At 48.4% G+C, this 23,585-nt stretch overlaps 1 protein-coding gene across 3 annotated transcripts in view; it reads left to right on the top strand.

Annotated features, from left to right (window-relative positions):
- Positions 1 to 11,120, top strand: part of PXDC1 (PX domain containing 1) — a 28,994-nt gene extending 17,874 nt beyond the window's left edge. The window contains exons 4-6 of one of the 3 annotated variants that reach the window (XM_025891106.2): positions 5,849 to 5,960; positions 10,103 to 10,227; positions 10,587 to 11,120. In XM_025891106.2, the coding sequence (XP_025746891.1) occupies positions 5,849 to 5,960; positions 10,103 to 10,220 (230 nt within the window). In that variant the 3' untranslated portion in view covers positions 10,221 to 10,227; positions 10,587 to 11,120. Of the gene's footprint in view, positions 1 to 5,848; positions 5,961 to 10,102 lie in introns of all 3 variants that reach the window. The other 2 variants (XM_025891104.2, XM_025891103.2) reach the window with 2 other exon arrangements.
- The last annotated feature ends 12,465 nt before the right edge of the window (positions 11,121 to 23,585 follow it).

Here is a 23,585-nt window from a genome sequence, read left to right as displayed (position 1 = left end):
GGACAGACTTGGGCTGCGTGGAGTTGCTTCTCATTAATTCCTGGAGGGCAGCAGCCTGGGAACACTCCCAGCTCTCTGTCTACTGTCCTAGTTTTACCTGTGACAGAGATAAACGCATGACCCACGTTTATCCTAAAGGACTGAAAATAATGAGGTGCAATTTAACAGGGGTAATTGTAGCCTCCCATGTGAGGCTTTACCCCCATTCTCTGGGTCTTTTTGTGAGAAGTGAGGGCAGGTTTTAGCTTGCAGGGACACTGCTGTTGGGGGGGAGTAACTGCAGTGATTGGCTCAGCACAGACCACTTTATAACAACCTGAGCTCCGCCCAACAACGGAGTCTGGAAATACCTATTGCATGTCTGTTTCGGAAAGCCTCATGCCTCCCTGCAAAGGCCAGGGGGCCCGTCAGAGGCATCCCTCGCAGGGTTGGCAGCCTGGGAGAAGCCTCTGCCACCCTTCCAGAGCTAAGGTTCTGTCTCCTGGGGCCTTCATTCTCTTCATCTGCTCCAGTCGATTGGGCACCAAGTCTGGGGCTTCTCCCTTGGAAGCATCCCAACCTCCCCATCTCTGCTCCAGGACGAGCCAGCCCTCAGTCTGTCTGAGCGAGTGTTTCTCACCATAAGTTAGTGTGTAGATATGCAGACGATAATGGGGTGTCCCCCCGGGATGTGAGATATACTTTCGTTATTCCCTGAGTAAGGAAAGAAATATATTAAGACAATGAACTATGGTAAATTCAAAAATACTTTCCAGTGAAACCTTTATGTACAGTAGCACTAACATCCCTTTGAAGAACTAGTCTACACATGGGCAAGCCGTGTTCTTCAGTCTTGTTCTCCCATGTGGGGGTTTGTGGCTTCGGGGCCCCCCAGGCTCGAAGCTTCAGGCTCTGGGCAGCATGACCACACCTGGGAATATCCACAGGTCTCTCTCTCTCTCTCTCAGCCTCCCCCTGTGCCCCAGGACAGACCCTGAATACTGAGGTCGGTCATCCTGGAACTCGGACTTGCTGGGCTCGTTCATTTTCTCAAAACCTTACACTTACGATAAAGGCCAAGTGCCCTAGTCCGTCCAGCATGCCAGAGTCTGGCTCACTCTAGCTTTTTGAGGCTGTCACCGTAGAACCCTTTGCTCCAGACTGTCAGCCTCCCCTTGGTGGGGCTTTGCTGTGCTGTGGGCTCCCATCTTCCCTCTGTTCACACAGACCCCACCCATCCATCCTGTCCTGCTAAATTCCACTCATCCCTGACAATGCCTCTTCCCTGCGGCTCACCCCACCCTTCCTCCTACTTTTCTCTCCGATTTCTTAATGCCTTGTATACTGTTCATGTGGCACGTAGGGAGGTGGCACCATGGGGGACAGACGCTGACCTAGGCTGTCCAGGGCTTTTCTTTACACCCAGGCGTGCATAGAGGCTCGAGCGCACAGCTGTGGAGACGGCTTAGGGGCCGGGGCTCCGCTAGATGGCGCCAGGCGCTAGCCACGTCCCGGGGCCGCAGCAGGGCAGTGAGAGACACTGTGGCCTCCTCGGGATGCTTTGGGCCAGTACAGCCTTAAACAGTCTTCCTCCCACGTGAATCTAAATGTTTTTGGAATCAGAAAAACTCATACATGGTGGTTGTGCCTGTGCTTAAAAGGAAGCATAAACCCCAGCCGTGATCTGGCTACTTGGACTAATTACATAAGCTGCAAAAATCTAAGTATTCAGGTTTGGGCGGGGGGGTGGGGAGCTGGAAATAAATTCTGATTTTGTATTTCATTAACCAAACATCTGTACAATCTCAACCTTAATTTTCACCGTACAAGGTTAGTCCAGTTCGCCAATTAATAAAAAGACGGTGCTTTGGGTTTTGTTAGATTACTGGACTCCACTGAAAATACAATGGGAGAGAGGATTTGGATGGAGAGAAGCTACACTGTGAATGCTTTCAGGACTGAGCTAATGTCCGCAGAAAAAGAAGAACATAGCAATTACCAAACTGGAGGAATGATGGCCTATGGGGCAGATGAGAACATGGCTCTACACCTAAAAAAATAAGACAGATCATCACCGGGTACACGCCACAGTCGTACCATTGACCCTTGAACAGCGCAGGGGTTAAGGGCTCTGACCCCCTTGCACAGTTGAAAATCCACATATAACTTTGACTTCCCCAAAACTGTTGACCTCAAGCCTTACTGATAACATTAACATATACTTGGCATGTTATATGTATTACATATTCTTACACAAGTAAGCTAGAGAAAAGAAAATGTTATTAAGAAAACCTAAGGAAGAGAAAATACATTTATAGTACTGTACTGTATTTTTCCAACAAAACAAACCACATGTAAGTGGGCCCATGCATTTCAAACCTGTGTTGTTCAAGGTCAACTGTAATTGTTGCAAGAACTATCCATTGGTGGATGCTAAGATGAGTGGGAAAAATTTGAGGAGAAACAGAATTTGCACAGTCTCAACGCATCTACCCCCAAGATATTTATTCACTGCAAAGAGAGTGAACCTGGCAGAAACTTTTTATGCAAGTGATCCTGATGCACAGCCCAGGAACAAGGCCTGTTGACATCACACCCCCTGACAGGATGCAGGGAGGGGAGGCAGGGTCACTCTGCAGGATTCCTGCCTGGAAAGCCCCACATCAGTCAGAGCATGAAAGCATCAGACAAATTGAGGGACCATCGATAAAAAAACTCACCAGCCCCTCCCAAAGTGTTACTTTCATGAGAGATGAGGAGAGACGGGAGGTACCGTCAGAGGCTGCACAAAACTAGGACACAGCAACACAAGGATCCCCAACAGAGGATCCTGGGCTGCGTCTGGAACAGAAGAAAGGGACATTGGTGGAAAATCCGGGGACACTCCAATAAGGGAGGTGTCTAGTTAAGTCCAGCTTTGCTCATTGCACCATAGTTACCTGAAATGTTAACATCAGGAGAAGCTGGTGAAGGATACATGAGAAATCTATACTGTTCTTGTAACTTTTCTGTAATTTAAAATTAGCTCAAAATAGAAAGTTAAGAAATGGCAAAGCAGAGCTCTTCATGTGAAAAAAATATGAATGCAGAAAAGTAGTTTGAAAGTGAACTGTTTCATGGAATCAGTCATGTATGGGATTAAAGTAATTACACTGGCCAGTGCTTTTTGCCTTTGGGACTAAGCCGACTTCTAAGATGTTCACATTATGCATGTTTGGAGATAGGCTTCAGATGTGAGCACTGTTCTGTAATCATAACACCTTCTTTGGTTCTGTTTATTTGCATATGACAGAACAGATATGAAGACATTAGCAGTAATGATAGTCACCACTACCCCTTACCCAGGCCCCCACATTTATTAGATTCCTTATAAACACCATCTCATTTCTTCCACACCTGTGCTTAAAGGATGGATACCAGTGTGCCCATTTTACAGATGAAGAAAGTGAGCAGGCAGCAACCTGCTCCCCAGGCATGAGCAGAACTGGAGTTTACAACTTGCTTTGCAAACCATTAAACCACATGACTGTGTGCAGAGGTTTCTTTGCAGGGGGAGTTAAGGAGTGATTTGTTACCAATCTGTTTTGTGGGGGCTGGTAAGACTCCATTTCTTTAGAGCTCCAAATTTCACGTTTAAGACAGAGTAGGAAGTTCGAAAGTTCCTCCGCAAGGTCACTCTTCGTCATGGTCAGAAATGTTTTGTTGCACTGACATGTGCTTTCCACTTTAGGATTTCCCCCTCTAAACTCCCTTAGCAGAGGGGTGGCAGAAAGTGCTGGGGACTGTCAGCCGGCTGAGGTTGGATGTGCTTCTGAGACACACACATTTGAGTCAGAGTTAATGAAAAGCAATAAAGAAAGTGGATCTGTGCTGCCTGTACATTTTGATTTGAGAGGCAAGGGAATCTTAATCTTTCTTGTTACAATGTAGTCCTCTTCAGAGTCTGTTCACTCAGACTTGGGTAAACATCTCGCAGGTAGAAATGTCATTGATCCCGGAGGTTCCAAGCACTGACTTTTCATAGGGTCTTGGTGCTCCTTCTCATGACTTCAGGCTCTCCATGCTTGTCCTCGCACTGGGAGGGCGTGGGGGCTTCAACCCGGAGGGGCAGGGTAGGCAGGGAAGGGCAGGGAAGGGCAGGGAAGGGCATGTGCTGATGTCACCCAGAGTGTGATTAAGGGGGCTAGTGTTTCAAAAGGCCAAAGCCATGAGCTGTCACTTCTGCAGAAAGTCAAGGGGAGATGGTAGCAATTACTTGGCAAATCTGACTGATGAAGTGTCGTTTTATTCCTGTGGGGCTGAGGAGGAAATCTTCTCTTTTTCTTTGTTCGTTTTTGTGTTGTTTCCCTAATTCTCTTCGCATGGAGAGAAATTCGAAGAACTGAGAACCAGATATCTGGAAAGATTAAAAAGAAATAGGAAGTTACAATTATACTTATGAGAAAAGCAAATCCATGCATGGGAATAAAAAAAATTCTAAATTATGATGAGACGTTAGAAAGAAATTAAAAGGAAACAATCCCCTAAACGATTGTGGCAGGTGCCCAGGGAGACCGTGGACAGTGAGGAATGTTTTTGTCACCTGTGCCGGGCCAGTAGGAGAGGAAAGCTATTTCGAGCTGTGTGTTTCAGTGTGTGAGGCTCTGAATGGGAAGATGATATAAACCTTTGGATTTGAGAATGCCCCGGAAATTCAGAATCAATTTTAAGCCTGTTTTTTTTAAGACGAGGCAAAGAGAGGACCTGATTTGAGGACAGACAAGGGCTGTGAACTTGGTGCTTAGCTGACTAAGAGCTGAGGTTAGGGGCTCAGGCAGCCTCCCAGGGGGCTGGAGAGCTCCAACACCAAGGAGAACTGGTAATGGCCACCAGATCAGTTCTTGGAGCGTATTTAATCTACCAAAGTGACAGAAACACATTCCCTGGGGAAACGTAAATAAAAGCTACACCAGATATGAGAAGTCAGTCAAGCCACGTTGACTCTTTATACGTAAATGGACCAGGTGGCTTGATGGAATCTGGTAGTTCCTGGGAGTTTAGAGTTGAAGGGATCCTTGGAGATCATCCAGTACTATTCTGAAATTCTCCAGTTGAAGATACTGAGTCCCAAGACCATGGAGCTCATGGTTGGGCTGAGCTTCGGTGTCCAGGCTCCCAGCTTGGGGTTGTGTCAGCTGACACACATCCAGGCATGCCTGTCCTCTACTCTCCCAGGGCTGGGTAAGCACCAGACCTCCATGCTTGGAGGCTCACTCCGTAAGGCCAACGTAGACTACTTTGTTGGCCTTTTTAAATTACCAAAATTTGTGTGTACAGGTAAAAAAAAAAAAAATCAATTTGTGTATAGAACTAATATAAAGGGAAAAAATGAGGTTGCCCATTTGGTTTAAAATGCATACTGATCTCAGCTGACCCTCACAGCGACCCAGGGCAGTAGACAGCGTCATCCCCATCTCAGGCACAGGAAAGATCGGGTACCTCTGCAAAGCCCTGTGGCAGTGTGATGGACCCAGACCCAAACCCAGACCGATAGACGTGAGCTCAGTACTCTCTCTACCCCAGCTTTAAACCAACGGGGAAGGCTTTTGGGGAGGGTGCTGGTACAATTCAGAGCATCTTTCTGGAAGGAGGGATGTGCCCCTTGGCTTGCACAGGGTCCTCAGGTGTGGTTTCTGTGGAGGTTGGCATCGGCTCCTGTCTATGTTGGCAGAGTTCCAGGATGGGTCTCTGGGGTGTAGAGCATTCTCTTGGAGTGTGGGGGAGAATTTGGGGCAGTAGATGGAGGGGAAAGTAGGGAGATTGGTATAAGCCCAAAACTTCAAAATCTGGCCCCTCCTGCATATTTATTTCATTGCTTTCATTTTTTCAGAAATCATGAGATCCAATGGATTTTGCTTAGCAAATACGGAAACCATCGTTATTGACCACAGTATACCAAACGGAAAAGACCAACATCTGGGTGTGGATCCGACAGAGCATTTGTAAGTAGATTGATTTGAATATAGTTTTATAGAAGGGATCCCTGAACTGTCAGCTGGTGCCAGAGGCTGGAGTTCATGGCCCACAGAGGAAGCAGATGTGGCCAGAGACATTGAGCCATCCTACCTGTATTTGGATACTTGTTTCAAGTGTTTGCCTTTTCTAGAGGCAGTGAGAGCTTGCTTCATAAACCTTGTGGGAACAGAGTTCCTTTGACCAAGGTGCTGGCTGTGAGGGGGCATCGAGGGCCAGCCTTCAGGGTCCGGTCTGTGCTGGGCCCTGTGGAGGTATGGCGGCCATAAGCCTCCTCGCTCCAAGGGCCTGGTCTCCTGGGATGGGGAGAAGTGTCACCTGTATGGTGTCACATCTCAGGTCTGGAGGCTCTCCGGGCTCTGAGGTGATCTCTCTAGGGCTCACGGGCTGGAGCCTAGACCTGCTGGGGCCCTGAGGGGAGGGAGGATGTGTCTGATTCGTGAAGACAGGACAGCCAAAGACTCCACCGCCTTCCCTGTCCCTCCTTCTCTAATAACAGAACTTTTAAGCATGATAAGCGGTAAGTGCTCTAGGAAAGCCCGACACCTGGGGTCCCCTCGAGGCACAGCCTCCTTCATCCCTGGTGCATTTCCAGGTCATGTCCTTGGGACTTACTGGGAGGCAGCTTGAGGGGACATCTCAACTTGGCTTCCGTTGACTGTCAAGGTCAACACCACGGCTCCTCCTGGTTATGTGAGCTTCAGGAAGTCATTTCACCTCTCCTGGTTTCTCTTCTCTTCAGAGTGGGGCCCCTGAGGCCCTCCCAGGGTCACTGTTAAGGTCTCAGATGGTAAATGGGAGCCCCCCTGGCCCAGGAGCCCCCACAGGCAGTGCTGGGTGCTCAGTCTCCCTGTGGGCCCATGAGCAGTGTGCTCTGGGCTGCAGGGGCCTTGGAGTCCCACATCCTACCCCACCCACCGAGCTGCAAATAAACACGCACTAGGACAGACTCCTGTGCGGAGACACACCCAGGCCCAGGATGTCCCTGAGCTCCTGCAGGCGGCTGGAGCTGCCTCCGCTGGACCCTTGCTCTGTGATCGGGCACCGTAGGAGCCCCGACAGGCCCGTGGAACCGGCCCTGGCCAGCACCTCCCACTTTCTGTTTCTCAGATGTCTCTTGGGTGCATGGCACAAGGATACCCTCACCATGGATGTCATGAAATGCTTGTGTAAGAGGATATGCTGGTAAGGCTGCCGGGGGTGGCCCTTCTCTGAAAGGCCCTTGTCCCTTTGCATGCCTTGCTGTGACACCACATGACATCCTACCCACGGTGTGTGTCTATAGATAGCTCATTCGTTCACGAGCCGGGGGTCCTCCATGATAGCACAGGGCTGGCACCGAGGGGGTACGAGATTGCTATGTATTAAGTGTGTGACCTGGAGGAGAGGTCCTTTAGCTTTATGGGGGGAGCTTCTAGTGAGGGGCTGTCTTGGTGGATGAGGGACAGGTGCAGACCCTCCCTCATCACCAGCTCTGGCTCCACAGTATTGCCCAGGGGGCCTTTTCCATCGTCAGGCGGCCTCAGAGGCCTTCCTGCACCTGGCCAGATTTGACAAGTAGGTTGAACCGTGAGAAGCACACAGAGAGAAAGCAAGGGTAGTAACGTGACCCCACGCTTGGCATGGGCAGGGATGACACACCCTTAGCATGGGGCCCCCTGGCTCCAGGATGCCTGGCTGGCAAGAAACCGAGCAAGAAAAGCCTCCGTGATCCCAGAAAGGCTTAACAAAGAAACGGTGGCTTCCGTACGGCTCAGGGGAGCATTGAGAGGGAATTCCTGATGCGGGCTTGCCAGCGTTTTCTCTGGGTGGCTGATGTAGGGCAGCGGGGCTGAGCTGATGGTCGGCCACTGGCTGTCTCTCGGGAGCAATCTGTTTTAACACTCCACGGGGCTGTCAGGCAGGTGATGGGGGTTGACGATGGAGACGGGAGGTCACAGAGAGATGACGTTTGAGGAACAAGGCTTTGCCTCCCTGCCACAGCCGTCCTCGGTGGTACCCGAGGGTGACCATTTGACCCCGACACTGTGAATTCGGCGCTGTCGAGCCTGCCATCAGGACTTGTGTCGTGCAGCCAAGAGGGCGGTGTCCACGCTTCTGGGGCAGGGAGGTCCCCGAACCCAGGCGCAGACCCCACGGCACTCCGGGAGCGGGGTGTGAGTCAGCGGGCCTGTGGGGGCCTCTGCCTGGTGATGATCCTGGTTGGCTGGCGTGGTTGCCGGGCTCCCAGGAAATCCACCCAGGGCTGAGGCGAGTCCCCGACTCTGTCCTCACAGGTTCAGAGCAGAGCTATTTGCCAGGCCTGCCGAGGGCCACTGGGGACTGGCGGAGGCCACTGGACTTGGCCTGGTGACTCATTTTCCCCCAGTGTCCCAGCTTCCCCTCCCTCCCTGGGTTCTCAGGGTCATCTGATCTGAAGACAGGAGGTGGAGGAAGGGTAGGAAACTGGGCAGGCCTTCATCTTGGCCCTGTCCCTCCCCTTGGCCTGCATCCAAGAGTCCTCTTGTAATTCTTCCCAATGCTGGTTTCCGGCAAGAGACCACGTCCTGGAATAAACTCGGAGAGTTGGTCTTACCTCCGTGAGACTTGCTGCCCTGGGAGGCTGTGCACACTTGTGTCGGTGCGCGGCTAGATCTTTCTCGGCAGCCTTGCCTACCGGGGCCGGCCGTCGGGTGGGGGGGGCGCGGGGAGGAGCCGGCCCTGCCCCTGCCCCTGCGGCCGATTAGGGGAGGCCCCGCGCATCCCTCCACACACCCCTCACTGTGGAGATAGAGGACAACGTGCTTCCTCGGCCTTTTCGAGCTGATTTCAGACCTCCTCCTTGTTTAACTTCCAGCTTAGACTGAGAGGAAGTGAGCCCCATGGTCAGAATCAGTGGGACTCTGCAAGAGGCGCTCTGCGTGGCGCGGGGGCTGGGCCTTTTCTCTGCCCCCCATGCGCCTCCAGTCTTACCTGGTCACACCCAACCTGGAGCTCCAGCTCCAGGTAGAGTGGAGCTTCTCCAACTAACTGTCCTAGTTAGTGAGGCCCTCAAGTGCCAGGAATCAACTCAGAGACACACGGTGCGCTGTGAGCTACGCGGGCCCCTTCCTCCAGGGAGAGCCCCGGAGAGCAGCGAGCGAGCCTCGGCCGGCCTCCACCCTACCCCCGCTTTGTTGGGACTGATCCTTAGTTGAGGAAAATGGAGAAAGCACAAGCAGCATCTCTGTGTCCCTTCCTGGGCAGAATGTCCTTCAGGCACTTGTTTCTCCGTTTTAAAAATCTGGAGCCTTGTTTTCTAGCTCAGGAGGCCATGTCTGGGTTAGACAGGGGCGTGGAAATGGTTTCAGTTCGTGGGGGAATCCCTATCAGGAAGGCACTAGTCGCCTTATGATTGGAGTACATACTCTTCCTCAGCACTTCCTGCCTGCCCTCCCCCGTGGAAGCCCCCACATCGAATACACCGCCCCTCTAGAAGGAACCCTCCCTCCACGACCTCCCCCAGCCCCCCCACCCAGATCCTCTCTGGACGGCTGTTCTCGGTCCCGAAGTCACCGGCACACATGTCCCCCGGATGTGATTGGGTTGTGAGCTTGTGACCACCGTGGCTTTTCCCACTCATCTATGCTGTTGTCTGTGGGGGGGCGCACATGGGGTGGTCTCCCGTCCCCATGGACTGGCTCCCTGCCTTGCTTCCTGCCTCATGTCCCCAGAGCTGGACGCAGAGCCATCCCTGGACAGAGAAAAAGAATCACTCTGTGAGTGAGTGAATGAATGAATGCCTCAATAAATACTGGTTCCCGAATAGGGATAGCAGTGTCTAAGGCAGTAACAACCAGAGCTGTCACGCTTTGTAGAGAAGGGTCCATTTGCCTCATTGATTTGTAACCATGGTTCTTCCCACTCTTCCTAAACCTGCATTGAGAAGGCCGCGCCCGCTGGTCTGATGAGCCCGTACCTCATGAGGAGCCTTGTGGAAAGCCCTTCCACAGTGTTTGGCATTGACCCCTAAGCGCCCTCCTGCCAAGGACCTTCTGCCCTTTCTTTCTCCATGTCAGTGGGCCTGGTGGGGGGGCGGGGGCGGTTGGTCAGTGAGCCAGCCCCAGCCTCACCTCTGAACTTTCCTTTTCAGGTTTGAGAATGGCGGTGAATTTACCTCAGAGCTGGAAGATGGTGATGACCCAGCAGCTTATGTCACCAACCTATCCTATTACCACCTGGTCCCCTTCGAGACGGACATTTTGGACTGAGTCTCTGGTGGGCCCCCACCTCCCCCAGGCCCTTGACTGCTGGTTCTGCCCCGGCTGCAGGGGCCCCCCTGCTGCCCCAGGCTTGGGTCAGGGGGTATCTCCTTGGTGACAGTGCCCAGGGGGCCTGGGTGTCCTGCCCCTGGAGCAGCGGGGCTTTCCTCCGGTGCAGGGCCTCCCACAGCCGCCTGGCCACCCCTTGCTCCCCACCATTCCCTCACACGACAAGCACACACGACATGGCCTGGGAGGTGGTGAGAAGTTGCCACGGTCTGGACAACACGGGCAGGGAATGTGAGGTAATCCAGGATTTCCCTGGGAACCCGGATGTGTGGCTTTCATTTCTGGTTTTCATTTTCTCTCCAGAAGCTGTGGGTCTGGTGTCAGCCAAAGGGGCTCTTTACAGAAGGTTCCCTGTGGTCGGCGAGGGTTGGCTACAGACACAGGGCAAATCATTGCCGATCAGGTGCCTGTGAGCGGGGGCTGAGAAGTACCGATTCTCCTCCAGAGAAAAGAGTTCCTGCCTGGCCGGCCAGCATCTCTAAAGCCCTTCAGTGGAGTAGCCGTGCTGTAACCACCCCAGGTTGTGGGAAGTTCACCTCTCCTGCTGTTTACCAAGCTCTCAGTGACGTCATTGCCATATTTACCTGCGGGGGGGGGGCGGGCAGGGAGATGAACAGGAAAGCACTGGCCAAGTCCCCCTTTGCCCCTTGCGGGGGGGGGGGGGGGGGCTGCGCAGGCAGGTCTGGGTTCTGTGTGCTTATCTCCTCATGGGGTCTACTAACGACCAACATTTGCTAATGTAAATAATAGTAAATTATTGAGAATCCTAATTCTTTTACACAGTCTGTTTTTTAATCTATTTTAATTAAATAAAGTGCATTACTCTGCTCCTGGATTTAGGATGTTTGGTGTCTAAAGGTATGGCTCCTTTTTATTCCCTGCTGCCTCAGGGCTAGCCCCGAGCACTCTGGTCTCATTGTTACTTAGGAAATGTGTTCTGTTCTCACCCTAGGGAATAACCTGTCCAAACTGAAAAGTGAACAAACAGCTTATGTTTTTTGATCTTTGTTTTTCTGACTTGGGGTTGCCCCCCTGCTCCATGTTCCTCTTGGCAGCCCCAGGAACCCTCCTCTGACCCAGTCGCCTAGCAATTGGCATTTCCATGAGATCTGCCTTTCCCTTCTGCCTTCTGGTTGTGCTCCGTTGAATGCATCCTGCTTTCAAACAGGCTATTGGCTGGCTGATGGGGGTTGGCCAGTTGCCTTTCTTCTCTTGCGGGGTAAATTCAGTTCTTTACAAGGACAGGGCTGCTTGCCTCGCAGTTAAGATTAGAATCAATCACCATGTTTAGTTAATGACCGTCTATGTTTCAGTTGGTGATCCTCAGGATCCCTGTTCCCCAGAGGTGCTTCTTCCACGCTACCCAGCAGCTGGCCAAGCTCCTCTGCTTACTTGGACCGCATTTCCCCATCGGGGCCCAAGGTTGGCTCCACAAGCCTCTTCACTGGTTCCAGTCAGTGCACCATGAGTTTCCTCGACTAGGGCGTCAGGTGTTTGGATATTTGTTCTCCTATGAAGCACATCAGAACATTCTCTGGCTTCCTTTTTTTTTTTCTTTTCCTGGAAAAAACACAGGTAGGCTCATTCTTCTCATTCTGACATTTGAAAGAATCCGAAGTACAGGTAAATATTTCTTTAAGTGCAGCGGTCATTGGTCGCTGGCACTCAGCATCCCTGTGGGAAGACAGTGTGGAGTGGTGGGGACTGGAGCCAACACAGAGCTCGTGCACTTTGTAAAGGAACAGTTAACACCACTCCGTTTAGCGGACTGTTCCAGCCGGGAGTGTGGGCCCAAGGTGGCCAGTCCTCCCAGGTTTTCAATAGGAGCTGGAAATCTGACGTTTTATGTGAAATATCCCAATTTTGAAGTGTTACAAAAAAACACCAGGGACAAGAAGCTTTTCCAGGTAAAAGAATGAGGAAGTTTCACCTTCTAAACTGTCAGTCCAGAGAATCAATACCAGACAAGTTCAAGTTCACGTAGGAAGTTTGCACTCTTGCCCACACATTTTTCCAGAGACTGCTTTAGAACAACCTGCCTCTCTTCTTCCTCTGTGACGTGTCCCTCGTTCTGCCCTGGTAACCAGGAGGCCCTTGGCAGCGGTGGCCTGGACACTCCCCTTTGTTACTGACTTATGTCAGAAAACTCACTGGATAGGCCCCTGCATAGGGGTTTGCAGTTAAAACGATTTTTTGGCAAATCAAATGAAAGTCACCTACATTTTCTATTTGAAAGGAACCTTCAGCAAATGCTATTTATAAGCAGGGGGATCATCTGCTCTTTGTGTTGTAAATAGATGCTGTCTTTCATGGATGAGGTTTGCTTGAAGTGAACATGCACCATGAGGACACGATCTAGGTCTGCCCTCTGATGAGCCTGCAGAATTGACATGCCGGGCAGTCCGCGTCCTTGCTGTGGGACAGCAGACGGGCACAAGCTACCAGGTAATTGAGCAGACTGGGGGCTCATTAAGAAGCACCCAGTTCTCACAGATAGAACATTCCTTAATAGAAATATATGCAGGGTGCTGGCAGCCAAACTGCCCTGAGCAATGTATCCTAACCTTAGCCGCTTTCTCCTCCTGGGGATCGAATTCGTTTTTGGTCTTCATTTAAGAGGGCATTCTGTCAAATTACAAGCATTTTTATTGCAGGTGAAATTTCTCACCCACGTCGGCGATGCTAAAGTACTTCTTGCAGACCAGTTTCCTACTCCAGGTGCATACTGTTTCAAATATAGATTTTATGATTGTATGGGCATGGGCATGGCAAGGCCAACAGGTCAGATGACAGCCATTGAAAAGATAGTTTGGCACTCACAGACCCCAAGAGGAGGGAGACACAACACCAGCAGGGCCACATGGGGAAACAGCAGGGCTGATCAAGAGGCAGAGAAGGTGGGGGGACAGGGGATGCTGTGGGTAAGAGCCTTTATTGTGATTTCTACAGAGAGGAGCAGGCGAGGCAGGGTAAGCAGGTTTCGGATTAGCCGGGTTGAATAATTTCAGTGGGCTCTGGGGCACAGGGCTGCCCCCAGGTGTCTGATACCTGCCTTTGGGGTGATTAGGGCAGGTGGACAGTGGCCCGGAGTGTGAGAGCCCATAAAGTAGGTGGTGGGGTGTGGGCTCTGCACTGGTTGGTTTGCATTTAAAGGCGGGCTCAAAGGCAAGTTGTTCACTATTTCTAGGAATTGGCTAATCCTGGGAGGTGCAGTCCCTCCAACATGAGCAAGGCCCCAAGATGTCTAAGCATCAAATACAGAAACTAGAAGATGTAGTTATCACATAAATTAATCCCTATGAGTCCTTGGTCTACAAAGGGATCTGATTTTATCCCCTGCTGAGGACACAGAGGAAACTAAAAATGTGACATAACTTTATGCTTCATGCAAAAATCTTCCAACAGGTACAAAGCTCCACATAGATACAGATGTTGCTTTTTCTTAATTTGAATGGGTAACATATGCCTGTGGTGCAAAACTCAAAATTATTTAAAGGGTTTTATACAGAAAGTATTGTTCCTATTCCTGTCCCCATCCCATCTTCCCTAACACTGATTAGTTTCTAGCACACACTTGTAATATTTCTTTATGAAAATACCAAATAAATATGAATATACATATTTTTTTAGAAGTCTATGTAACTTAGCATTCATGGTCATTAACAATGTGTCCTGAAGCACTTCAGAACTCGGTGGTCTGCTCAAATGTGATAAGTTTTACTTCTAATCAGCGTCTGAATGACTAAAGGACTTGGCAGGTACGCAGTGTAACATATCTTAGACACGCTTGACTTTATTAGATTGCTGGGCAAAGTGTTAGAATTTCTATTATTTGTTCCTGTCTATTTTGGGGCTGGGGTGAAGATAGGGGTGGTAGGAGTTGGCAGAGGGTTGTGAATTTGCCATAAACTAAGGGCTGCTCTTGGTCTTAAGATAGTAAATCCTGAGAGCAAATTTTTCTTCTGTGGCATATTCGCATTAAACATCCTGAGACAGATGTCTAAACACCAAAATGCCTGGCCACTTATTTATTTACAATAGAAACAACTGATCCAGAAATCAGAATCCTAAGAAGTTATGGCTGGCCAGTGTATTCACTCCTGGCAAGTGGGAAAAGTAGAATAATGATCTAAAGCTTGTTCATGAGTATGGAAATTAGAAGAGAGGAGATTAATTAGATTAAATACTACTGGAAATATCATTGGTACCAAGGCTTTAGAATTCTATGGAAGGCATTTTGACACCACACAAAGTCAACACATTAAGTTTTTAAAAGTGACTGTTCTGTGTTTTTTCTCATTTCTCTGTGGACAAGTGAAAATTTGTCATGGACAAGCTATGAGATTATTGGAAACCCCCAGCGTTGATTGAAGAGACAATAGAGATGAACTCACCAATGGAAAAACCAAGCAGTAACATCCCCAAAGTCAGGATGGCCTTGCCTATAGGCAGATGTAACTCAAATATTCAGATGAGGGTTATGCGAGGGCAGACCCTCTTCTTGGTCCTGCAGCATCCTTGCTCAGTAGGGAAACTTCTCCAGGAAGTTTGTTGGTGGGAAGATGGGACACATAGGGTTTCGTCCTTTATGTTCTTTTGGGTAAAACAATTATGGCTCCCTACTGAACCAAACACTCAGACTTGGTTGGGTTGGTCAAGATTTCTCCACCGGATGGTGACTGGTGGGCACTGAACAAGTTTACTTCTGCAGTAATTCAGACAGGTCTTACAGTCAAGTCTTGGGATCCATTCTTCTAAGGAGAATTTGCATATCTTAGTTCTAATCAATTGTTAATTTTTTAGTATAACTCACAATGGCAACCTTTTACTATTATTATTTGACTTTAGTTTTGGGGCAGCTATTGTTTGCACATGGTACAAAATTCAATAGAATACAAAGTGGTGCTCCTTGAAAAACAAGTTCCTGCTCATTATGCCCTGGCTACCCTAGGGACAAGCGTTATAACCAGTTTCTTGGGTCCACTCCAGAAGTATATATGAATGTGTATATTTTTTTAATGTATGCACCTGGCTTTTTTACTTAATAATTTAGTTTGGAGATTCTTAGAGTTACCTCATTCTTTTTACCTATGTGTATTTATTTAGCTAAGCAACATTTTCCTTTTTCTTTTATTTCCCCATAATACTTTCTCTGTTTCTGTTTCTTTTTTAATTTTGTAAATATGTAAACCATCCACATATTTCAAAATATTATCTGTCCATTCATCCACTCACTATTTGTTCAGAAAATACTTATCGAGTGCCCACTGGGTACTACTGTTCTAGATTCTAGGGATATAGCAGTGAACAATGAAGCTTATTTCTAGAGAAAGGGGCTGGCAGTAGACAAAATAAGTGAATTATATAGATGTGAGACAGTAAACTGGAGGACTTGGAGAGAAATCAACCCGGATGAAGAACTTGAGGCTGGTTGAGGGTGGTCAGGCAGGTACACCTGCAAAGGTGAAATCTGAACAAAGATGAGGGAGCAAACCATATGGACATCTTGGGGGTGATATGAGGACCTGGTAGGCCATTGGAAGGTATTGGCTTTCTTGTGAGATGGAACCCCTGGGGGAGTTTGAATGGAGGAGTAATAGTATATGACATAGATAAGGGTCATTCTGGCTGTTGGGTGGAGAATAGACCCGAGGGGCCGGAGTAGAAGTGGGGACACTAGTGAAGAGGTGTTGCAGTCATCCAGCAAGAGACGATGGTAGACCATGGTGGTAACATTGGAAGTAGGAAGCAGTGGTTGAGTTGGCCATTGGGTATGAGAGGAAAGGACTCAAGGGTGACTGCAAGATTTTGAGCCCAAACAACCAGATCATTTGGTTTCCCTCAACTGAAATGCCAAAGGTAGAGCAGGTTTTGGAAAGGAAGAGCAGGAAATGATTTGGATATTTTAAATTTGGGATGACTAATACTTGGGTTTGAAGTTCAGGAAAGAGAGCAGATCTGAGGGTGGAGATTTGGGAATTACCAGAATAAAGGACAAACTATTTAAAGCCATGGGACTGGATTTGATCACCACACAAGTGGGTCTAGACAGAAAAGAGTCTCGAAGATTGTGCCCTGAGAGCTAGAGAAAAGACAACAAACCAGCAAAGGAGAATGAGAAGGGCCAGTGAGGTAAGAGAGAAACCAAGAGTACATGGAGTCCTGGAAGCTAAGCAGAGACAGTATTTCAGGAACAGAGAAAGACCAAGTGTTTTCAATGTTCCTGATAATGAAATACGGTGAAGATGGAGAAAAGAACATTGGATGTTAGCATAGTGGAAGTCACCGTTGACCTGGACAAGCACAGTTTTGGTGGAATAACGAGAGCAAAAACCTGATTGGAATAAAGAGAGATACGTAAAAGTGTTGCTTCCCGTCTCCCCCATATGCCATTTCTCCCAACCCCTCTCCCCCAGCCAGATAACCGGTTTCATTGTTCCTTATCTGTAGATCAGGGTTGTTTATACTGGTCTAAACTTTTATACTGATCTATACTTTTATATTTTATATGAATATAAGCATACATATGTATATATATATTTTGTGTTCCTATTCTCCACTTTTTTACACAAAAGGTAGCATACTATGCATACTTCTCTACATCATGCTTTTTTTTTAACCTAACAACCTACACTGAGCATCTTTTTCTATCCATTCTGAAGAACTTCCTCATCCTTGGCTGACATCTGTACAACATTGCATTGTGGGAGTGCTCTAACCAGTCTTCTGTAGCCAGGTGCATTGTTTCCAATCTTCTTCGGTTATTACAAACAATACTGCAGAGAATAACCTTTTTACAGTACACACGTAGGTAGGTCTGTAGAGCAATTCCTCCACAGCAAGACATCTGTGTTATAGGGTACACCAATTTATAATTTGGTAGACATTGTCAAATTGTCTTCCATAGGAGCCAGACCACTTTGTACACCCACCAACAATGCATGTGAATATATAGCTGGGCCTCTATGAATAGAAAATGAGATTGCTTCAAATATTTTGCCATTGCAACAGAAGAGGCAAAGGTATACCTGAACATATAAAATTTCTCATGAATAAGAATATATTTGTAGAATAAGGTCTCATTGACTATAGAAGTATTTTTCAACATGAGAGATATGTAGGAGTTTTTGGTTTCTTTTGTTTTTAAATGAAGGAAATTTGCTTTTGTATCACTCAGCTTTTCCTGCATAACACAAGCTCCGAACTCAGTGACTAAACAGCTGTTTATTTAGCTCCCAGTCCTGTGGGTCAGCAACGTGTCCTGGGATTCCTAGGGAGTTCTGCTGGTTGGGACTTGGCTGATCTTGGCTGGGCTCTCTGTGGAGAGCTGGTATAGGAGAGCTTGTGCGGTGGCTCATCATCCCTACTCCACGTGCTCTCTCCTCCTCCACCTGGCCAGACTAGGCTTTTTCACATGGGAACTCAGGATTCCAGGGACAGAAAGAGGGCAAATCCAATGTGCAAGTGCTTTTCAAGTCTGTTCCCATCATATTCGTTACTGTCCACTGGCTTGAGCCCAGAGTCAGTTAGGAAGATGCGGCCAACAACATGGGTACAGGGATGTTTGAACAAGTTGGAGTCAGTACTGCAATGAATCTATGACATCTCTTAAAGGCCTAATCTTAATTCTGTGTTTTAAGTATTTGGGGTCACTCTAGTCCCTGTTACTGATCAAGCCAGGGTAGCAGACACATGAGTTATGGTCTCCAATTCCTTGATTGGATCTGAAGCACAGTTTCAGGTCTAGAATATGAGCTTTTTCCCTCTGAAGTTTATTTCTCCTGAAGAGAGAGAGATTTAGTGGGAGTGGGACCCATGGGCAAGACTGCCACCCAACGTGGGATGAACCTCATTTTTGTGGTTTTGAATGTACATTTTTATTTTATGAACACTTTGTTTTTCTTCACTCAAAAGGAGCTTGATGACCAGGTATCCGTCTGGCATCCCACGCAACCCAGCAGGAAAGGTTTGACTTTTGCTGATTTTAGCTGATAATGTGTTTAAATGGAAACATGCAACATCCAAACTAGGGCTCTCAGAAATGCACTGGAATCGTTGGATGATTGGGTTAAAAGTTCCCTAGTGACTTCAAATTTTGACTCATTGAGAATAGTCTGATTGACCCTTATTCTCCACCCAATTTATTTATTTATTTTTTCATTTCATGTGTGGTGTTAAGTCAGCCCAGGAGCCTCCTTGCTTTGGAGAGAGAAGTCTGCAATAAAATCCATGAACTTAGTTCTCTGAGAATTTAGGCAGACAGCTGACAATGACTTCCCAGCCCCTGAGGCATGAAGGTTGATGAGACATGACTGTTGTCACCCACATCCAGGCCTGGGAAACCACAGGAGTTTTGTCAACCCAATCCTTGACAGGGAGCAGGAAGAGGAGAAAGAAAAATAACACTTGTTGAGCATCTACTATGTCCCAGGCACTGTTCACTGCACTGAGTGTCCAGAAACGTGTAAGATGCTCAGTCCTGAGTAGACAGCAGCTAGCCTGTGAAAACACAGAACAAAGCATAGTATGAAGGAGAAAAAGGTAAAGGAGGAGACAAATAAGAAGGAAAAGAAGGACAAGGAAGAAAAAATAATTCCAGTAAAGCAAGGATAGTGAGAAAGTGTGGACAGCCCAACTCCCTGGTAGGGCATTTGAAGGTTCTCCTTCACTGTTGTAGACAGCGCCCCCTGACTCCTTCAGCCTCTGATTAGCCTCAAGACCGCAGTCACGTCACAGAACAGTCTGAGCTTTCAATCTGCCTCGATTGTGGGGTCGGATACACAGCATCCACACCAGATGTGGTCTTTATCCTTGAGTCTGGTCTGCACTCCAAGCTGGGGTTTACAGGTTAGTGTCACAGGCCCGGGAACTCCTTTCTTTAGAACTAGAGTCCGCTGGTCTGTGATTGGCATGCACACAAGAGCTGAGCACCTTGAAAGTCTCAGGAATTCCTTCAGGGCCCCTTGGATCTGATTAAATGAGACCAGAGGCCCAGTGTGTCTTGCTCACCTCATCACACCGGCCCTAGAAAAAGGCTTCGCGTGCAGGAAGTTGCTAAACAGTGGTGTGTCAAGAAAACATGTCATTGTGGCCTGAACAGGTTAATACTTTCTCCCCAAACACCCACAGACACCTGCCCCGGGGAATATTTATTCTCTCTAGGAATCTGACTCAACTTGAGCTTCAGTAGTCCGGGTGGGGTCAGGGCATGGGGGCATGGTTTGTACCTGCCACTTTCCAGAAAGAATTTCTCCTCTCATTCACCAGAAAAAAAAGTAGGAAAAAAGAGTGAGGAAGTGTAAATCATACATTCTTTGTGTCTGGCTAATCTGCTATAGGAAAATAGCTGTGACCGGTACCCGGGGACAACGAAGGCCCTGGGTACGCTCTCCTGGGGCTGTGGGGGATGGGTTCTTTGGCCGCTTGGATCTCTAGAAGCAATGTGGAAGTTTGGATTCAGAAGATCCCAGCTCATCCAGCAGGTAGCAGCTGGATACTCGGAGCCTCCCTGCCAGCAGCTGGGTTATGATCTGGGTGCCCCAGCCCCTTCCACATCTGCTCATCAGGAAGGCTAGACTTTAGTCTGGGCTTGCTGGACCATCCAGGCACCTGACAGGGTGGGGCCTTTCCTGAATCCAGCTTGTTCTGTGTGGCGCCCTGACAGCCTGCCTGTCTCCCACCAGGCACCCCGCTCCCACAGTTCTTGATGCTGCTCGTGGCCCTCTCCATCCCCATGGCCCACGGCGTACCCCCCTGTCATCCACCAACAGCAAAACATCGCCTCACCACGAATGGGGCTTCTGATTCCAGTAGATTTATTGCTTCATATGTTTTGTTTAAAGGCTGCCTCTGCCCCAGCCCCCAAACACACAGTCTAGAACCCACATAATCCATCCTGTGTTGCTGGCTCTGTCACAGTGAGGTAAAAACAAATCTTGGTGAATTGAATAGAGCATTCCTAAGAAGTTCTATTTTCCCAAATCTTTTTTTTATTTAAAGAGTTATTTATTTTTTGAGGGAGAGGGAGAGAGTGAGCACAAGCAGGAGGGGCAGAGGGACAGGGAGAGAGAATCCCAAGCAGACTCCCCGCTGAGTGCAGAGCCTGATGCAGGGCTCCATTCCAGGACCCTGAGATCATAACCCACGCTGAAACCAAGAGTTTGACGCCCAACCGACTGCGCCACCCAGGCGCCCCTCAAATCTTTTCTAAAAAGCGAAGAGGCTCAATTAGATTTCACCATTTATTATCTTCTTGAAAATCAATTTTGAAAATTGACGCCAAGCAGGGCCAAGACTATGTTGGTCTCAGTGGATTTGGAGGGGCCTGATGTTGGGGGCGGGTGCCACCCTTTCTTCCTCCAGCCTGGCTTTTTCCCTTCTCATACATGAAGTTGCCAAACCTGCTCTGTAAAGCATAATTTCTTACTTTCCCTACCCTGATTATCCTAACTAGAATAGGTTCCAGCACCAGTCTTTTGTTACATCATCATGGTTCATAATTGTCCCACTTTAATAGGGAAGTAGTTACTACTATAATTCTTCTATTATAGTTATGTATTAATGATAAGGGTCAAAGTTGCTGTGGTAGCTTACAAATCCCGCAGTAGAGCGTCATAATTGTGGTATAATCTTTGGAGCCGGATAGGCCTGATCTGAATCTCGCTACACCACGGAACAGCCATAAATTCAGCCAGGCACATGACCTCTCCGAGTCTGAATTTACTGACCTGGAAACCCAGACAATGAGAACTCCTTCACAGATTTGTTACAAGGACTGAATGAAATAAGGAATGCGAAACTCTTAGTAATGTCTAGAAAATAGTATGTGGGCAATAGGTGATAGATTCTGCTCTAGGCATCTGTTTGGAAGCAATTTATTTTTTACTTTTTTTAAACATTTCTTTAAGATTTATTCATTTGAGAGACAGAGAGAGAGAGAGCAGGGGGAGGGGCAGAGGGAGAGGAAGAGAGAGAATCCCAAGCAGACTCCCTGCTGAGGGCAGAGCCCAACACAGGGCTCGATCCCAGGACCCTGAGATCATGACCTGAGCCGAAATCTAGAGTTGGATGCTCAACCAACTGAGCCACCCAGGGGCCCCTATTTTGGGAGCAATTTATATTGGAATTTGGCCTAAACAATTTATATTTGTTTCCTTAAAGATGAGGCACACTGTTCATATTTACATAGACAAATTTCTATTTCTATGTGAGTACAAGAAAGGTTAAGTGACTTGCAGTTTGCACATCTACAGCTGTTTCCAAGGGAAGCTGAGAAAAGGGGGACAAGGGCCTATGGGCTTTTGAGGTGCTAACAAATGCTGCCTTCCCATGGGCATCCTCATGTTCTCTGCTGGTGACCATGAGCTGGATAGATCATCGAGCTGACTCAGTGGGCATTTCTGATGTTTTCACAGATAATTAAGATGAAAACACTCTGCATGCATCTGAGGAATATGCTCAAGGAACAGGACACAGAAAAACAGGGTGAAGACAAAGGGTGAAGGACCCTGTTTTGCTTTAACCATCTTTTGTTATCACTCTGCAAACTCATAGCAGAGTCTCTCACTTACTACCGGACTGCTTATTTACCCTGGGCTACCAAAGCCTGATTATAGTATAGGGAGTCATCGCTCCTCTGGGTATCGAACATTTTATCAGGGGATCAAAATCTCAAACCAAAGGGCAGGTAGACGGTGGGATTTCAGGGCTCCATCTCTGAGCAGGGGAAGAATGGGGGTTTCGGTATCACGACAACACCCAGGAGCTGACACTGAAATCGTGTTGGGCACGGACCGTGAACTGTCTTAGCAAACCTATGGTGGCCTGCCAGGTGTTGTCTCAGGACTCGTGAGGACCCGATTTCCCCGACTTGACAGCGGGCCAAGCGTGTTAGGCAAGCCCTCTCTCTACCACCACCATCGCAGTCTGGCAGTTAACACAAGTTTTCAGGAGGACACTTAGACTTTAGTTCAGTGGCTTCCTAGCCACTGTAGAGCCATGATCATGAGTGCTAATGTCCTTGGTCTCCCTCCTCCCCTTCTTTCCTTCTGCTGCCATTTGGTGTGGTCAAGAGCTCCTGAGCTTTGGAGTCAGACAGATGTGGGTGTAAATCCTCTTTCCTGCCTGTGTTCAGCCACACTGGGAGCCTGGGTAGGGCAGTTGGCATTCTAGCTGGAGGCGGGGCGCGGCACACTGTGCAGTGTTTACTCACAACAGGGATGAGAATCCAGTAAGAGCCTGCTGTAGCCCAAGGGCCTGGGAGGGCTTTCCCTGAGGCAGTGGTGGTTAAGCTGCAATGTGGAGGGAGGGTTAGTGAGGGGGTGGGTGGTAGGAAAGAACAGCTCAGGAGAGGGAACGGCAGGAGCACAGCCCCTGAGCAGGAAGAGTGATTGGGCGCGTTTTGTTTACCAGCTTCTTCCCAAGATTGTTCCAGAGGACAAGTGGAAGGCAACAGTGCATACGAAGTGCCTTGCACCATTCTAACACTCCCCCATGGGACTGGCTACCTTTCCCCCAGTACACTCTTTTTTCCAAGGACTTGCGAATGCCCACCTTCTTATTTTTAAAGCGCTCATAAATTCCCCCCCCCACACACACACACAAAGAGTGAATGTTCTGGAATTTAGAAGATGTTGCAGCAACAGGGATCCAGGCAGCCTGAAGCCTTACACAGCACGAGGAACCACCAGCTCCAGAGCGACTGGGCTATAAAATGACAAGGGGTCGAGATGGTATTTCACCGAGGACTGGGCAGCAGGTGGTTGTGACCTCATATGGCTCCCTGTGGGACTGGCTACCTGGATGATGGTTCCTCCTCTGTCACCGTGTACCTTCGTCAAAGACTTCTTGGTTCCTTCCGTCACACTGCATGAAACAGCCTAATGACTGTAGGATTTCTCAGCTATAGGTCTCAACTGAGCCTTAATTATTCATATGTGCTGCATTAATTATTCAAGACGATGAATTGGCGTGTGCAATATGGGTTTACTAGTAAACAAGAGGCTGTGTGAACAGCGTTTGGCAGGGGAGACAAGGCTCCTCGATGATTTAATTTGTGTATGGACAGAGGCGTTTGTTCAGTGATGACTTACCCTGACTGCAAGGCTCGGCTCTCTGCCAGTGTGAAGAGCGACTTTGCCAATACTTTCTGGACGGGGAGAAATGTGCTCAGACCCAGGCCATGGCTCCTGGGGCCAGATGATATTGGATCTTCAATTGGTGATAAGTCTGCCAAGATTTCTTGTGTGTTTGCATTCTTGATCATTTGTCGTAGAATGTGTTCGTGAACCAGATCTTTGGCACAAA

The sequence above is a fragment of the Callorhinus ursinus genome, unplaced genomic scaffold (genome assembly GCF_003265705.2).
Source record: "Callorhinus ursinus isolate GAN/ISIS: 27379988/994484 unplaced genomic scaffold, GSC_fseal_2.0 scaffold26, whole genome shotgun sequence".
NCBI classification, from domain to species: Eukaryota; Metazoa; Chordata; class Mammalia; order Carnivora; family Otariidae; genus Callorhinus; species Callorhinus ursinus.
Note: the sequence above shows the minus strand (reverse complement) of the source record. Positions and strands in the feature narration are given on the sequence as shown.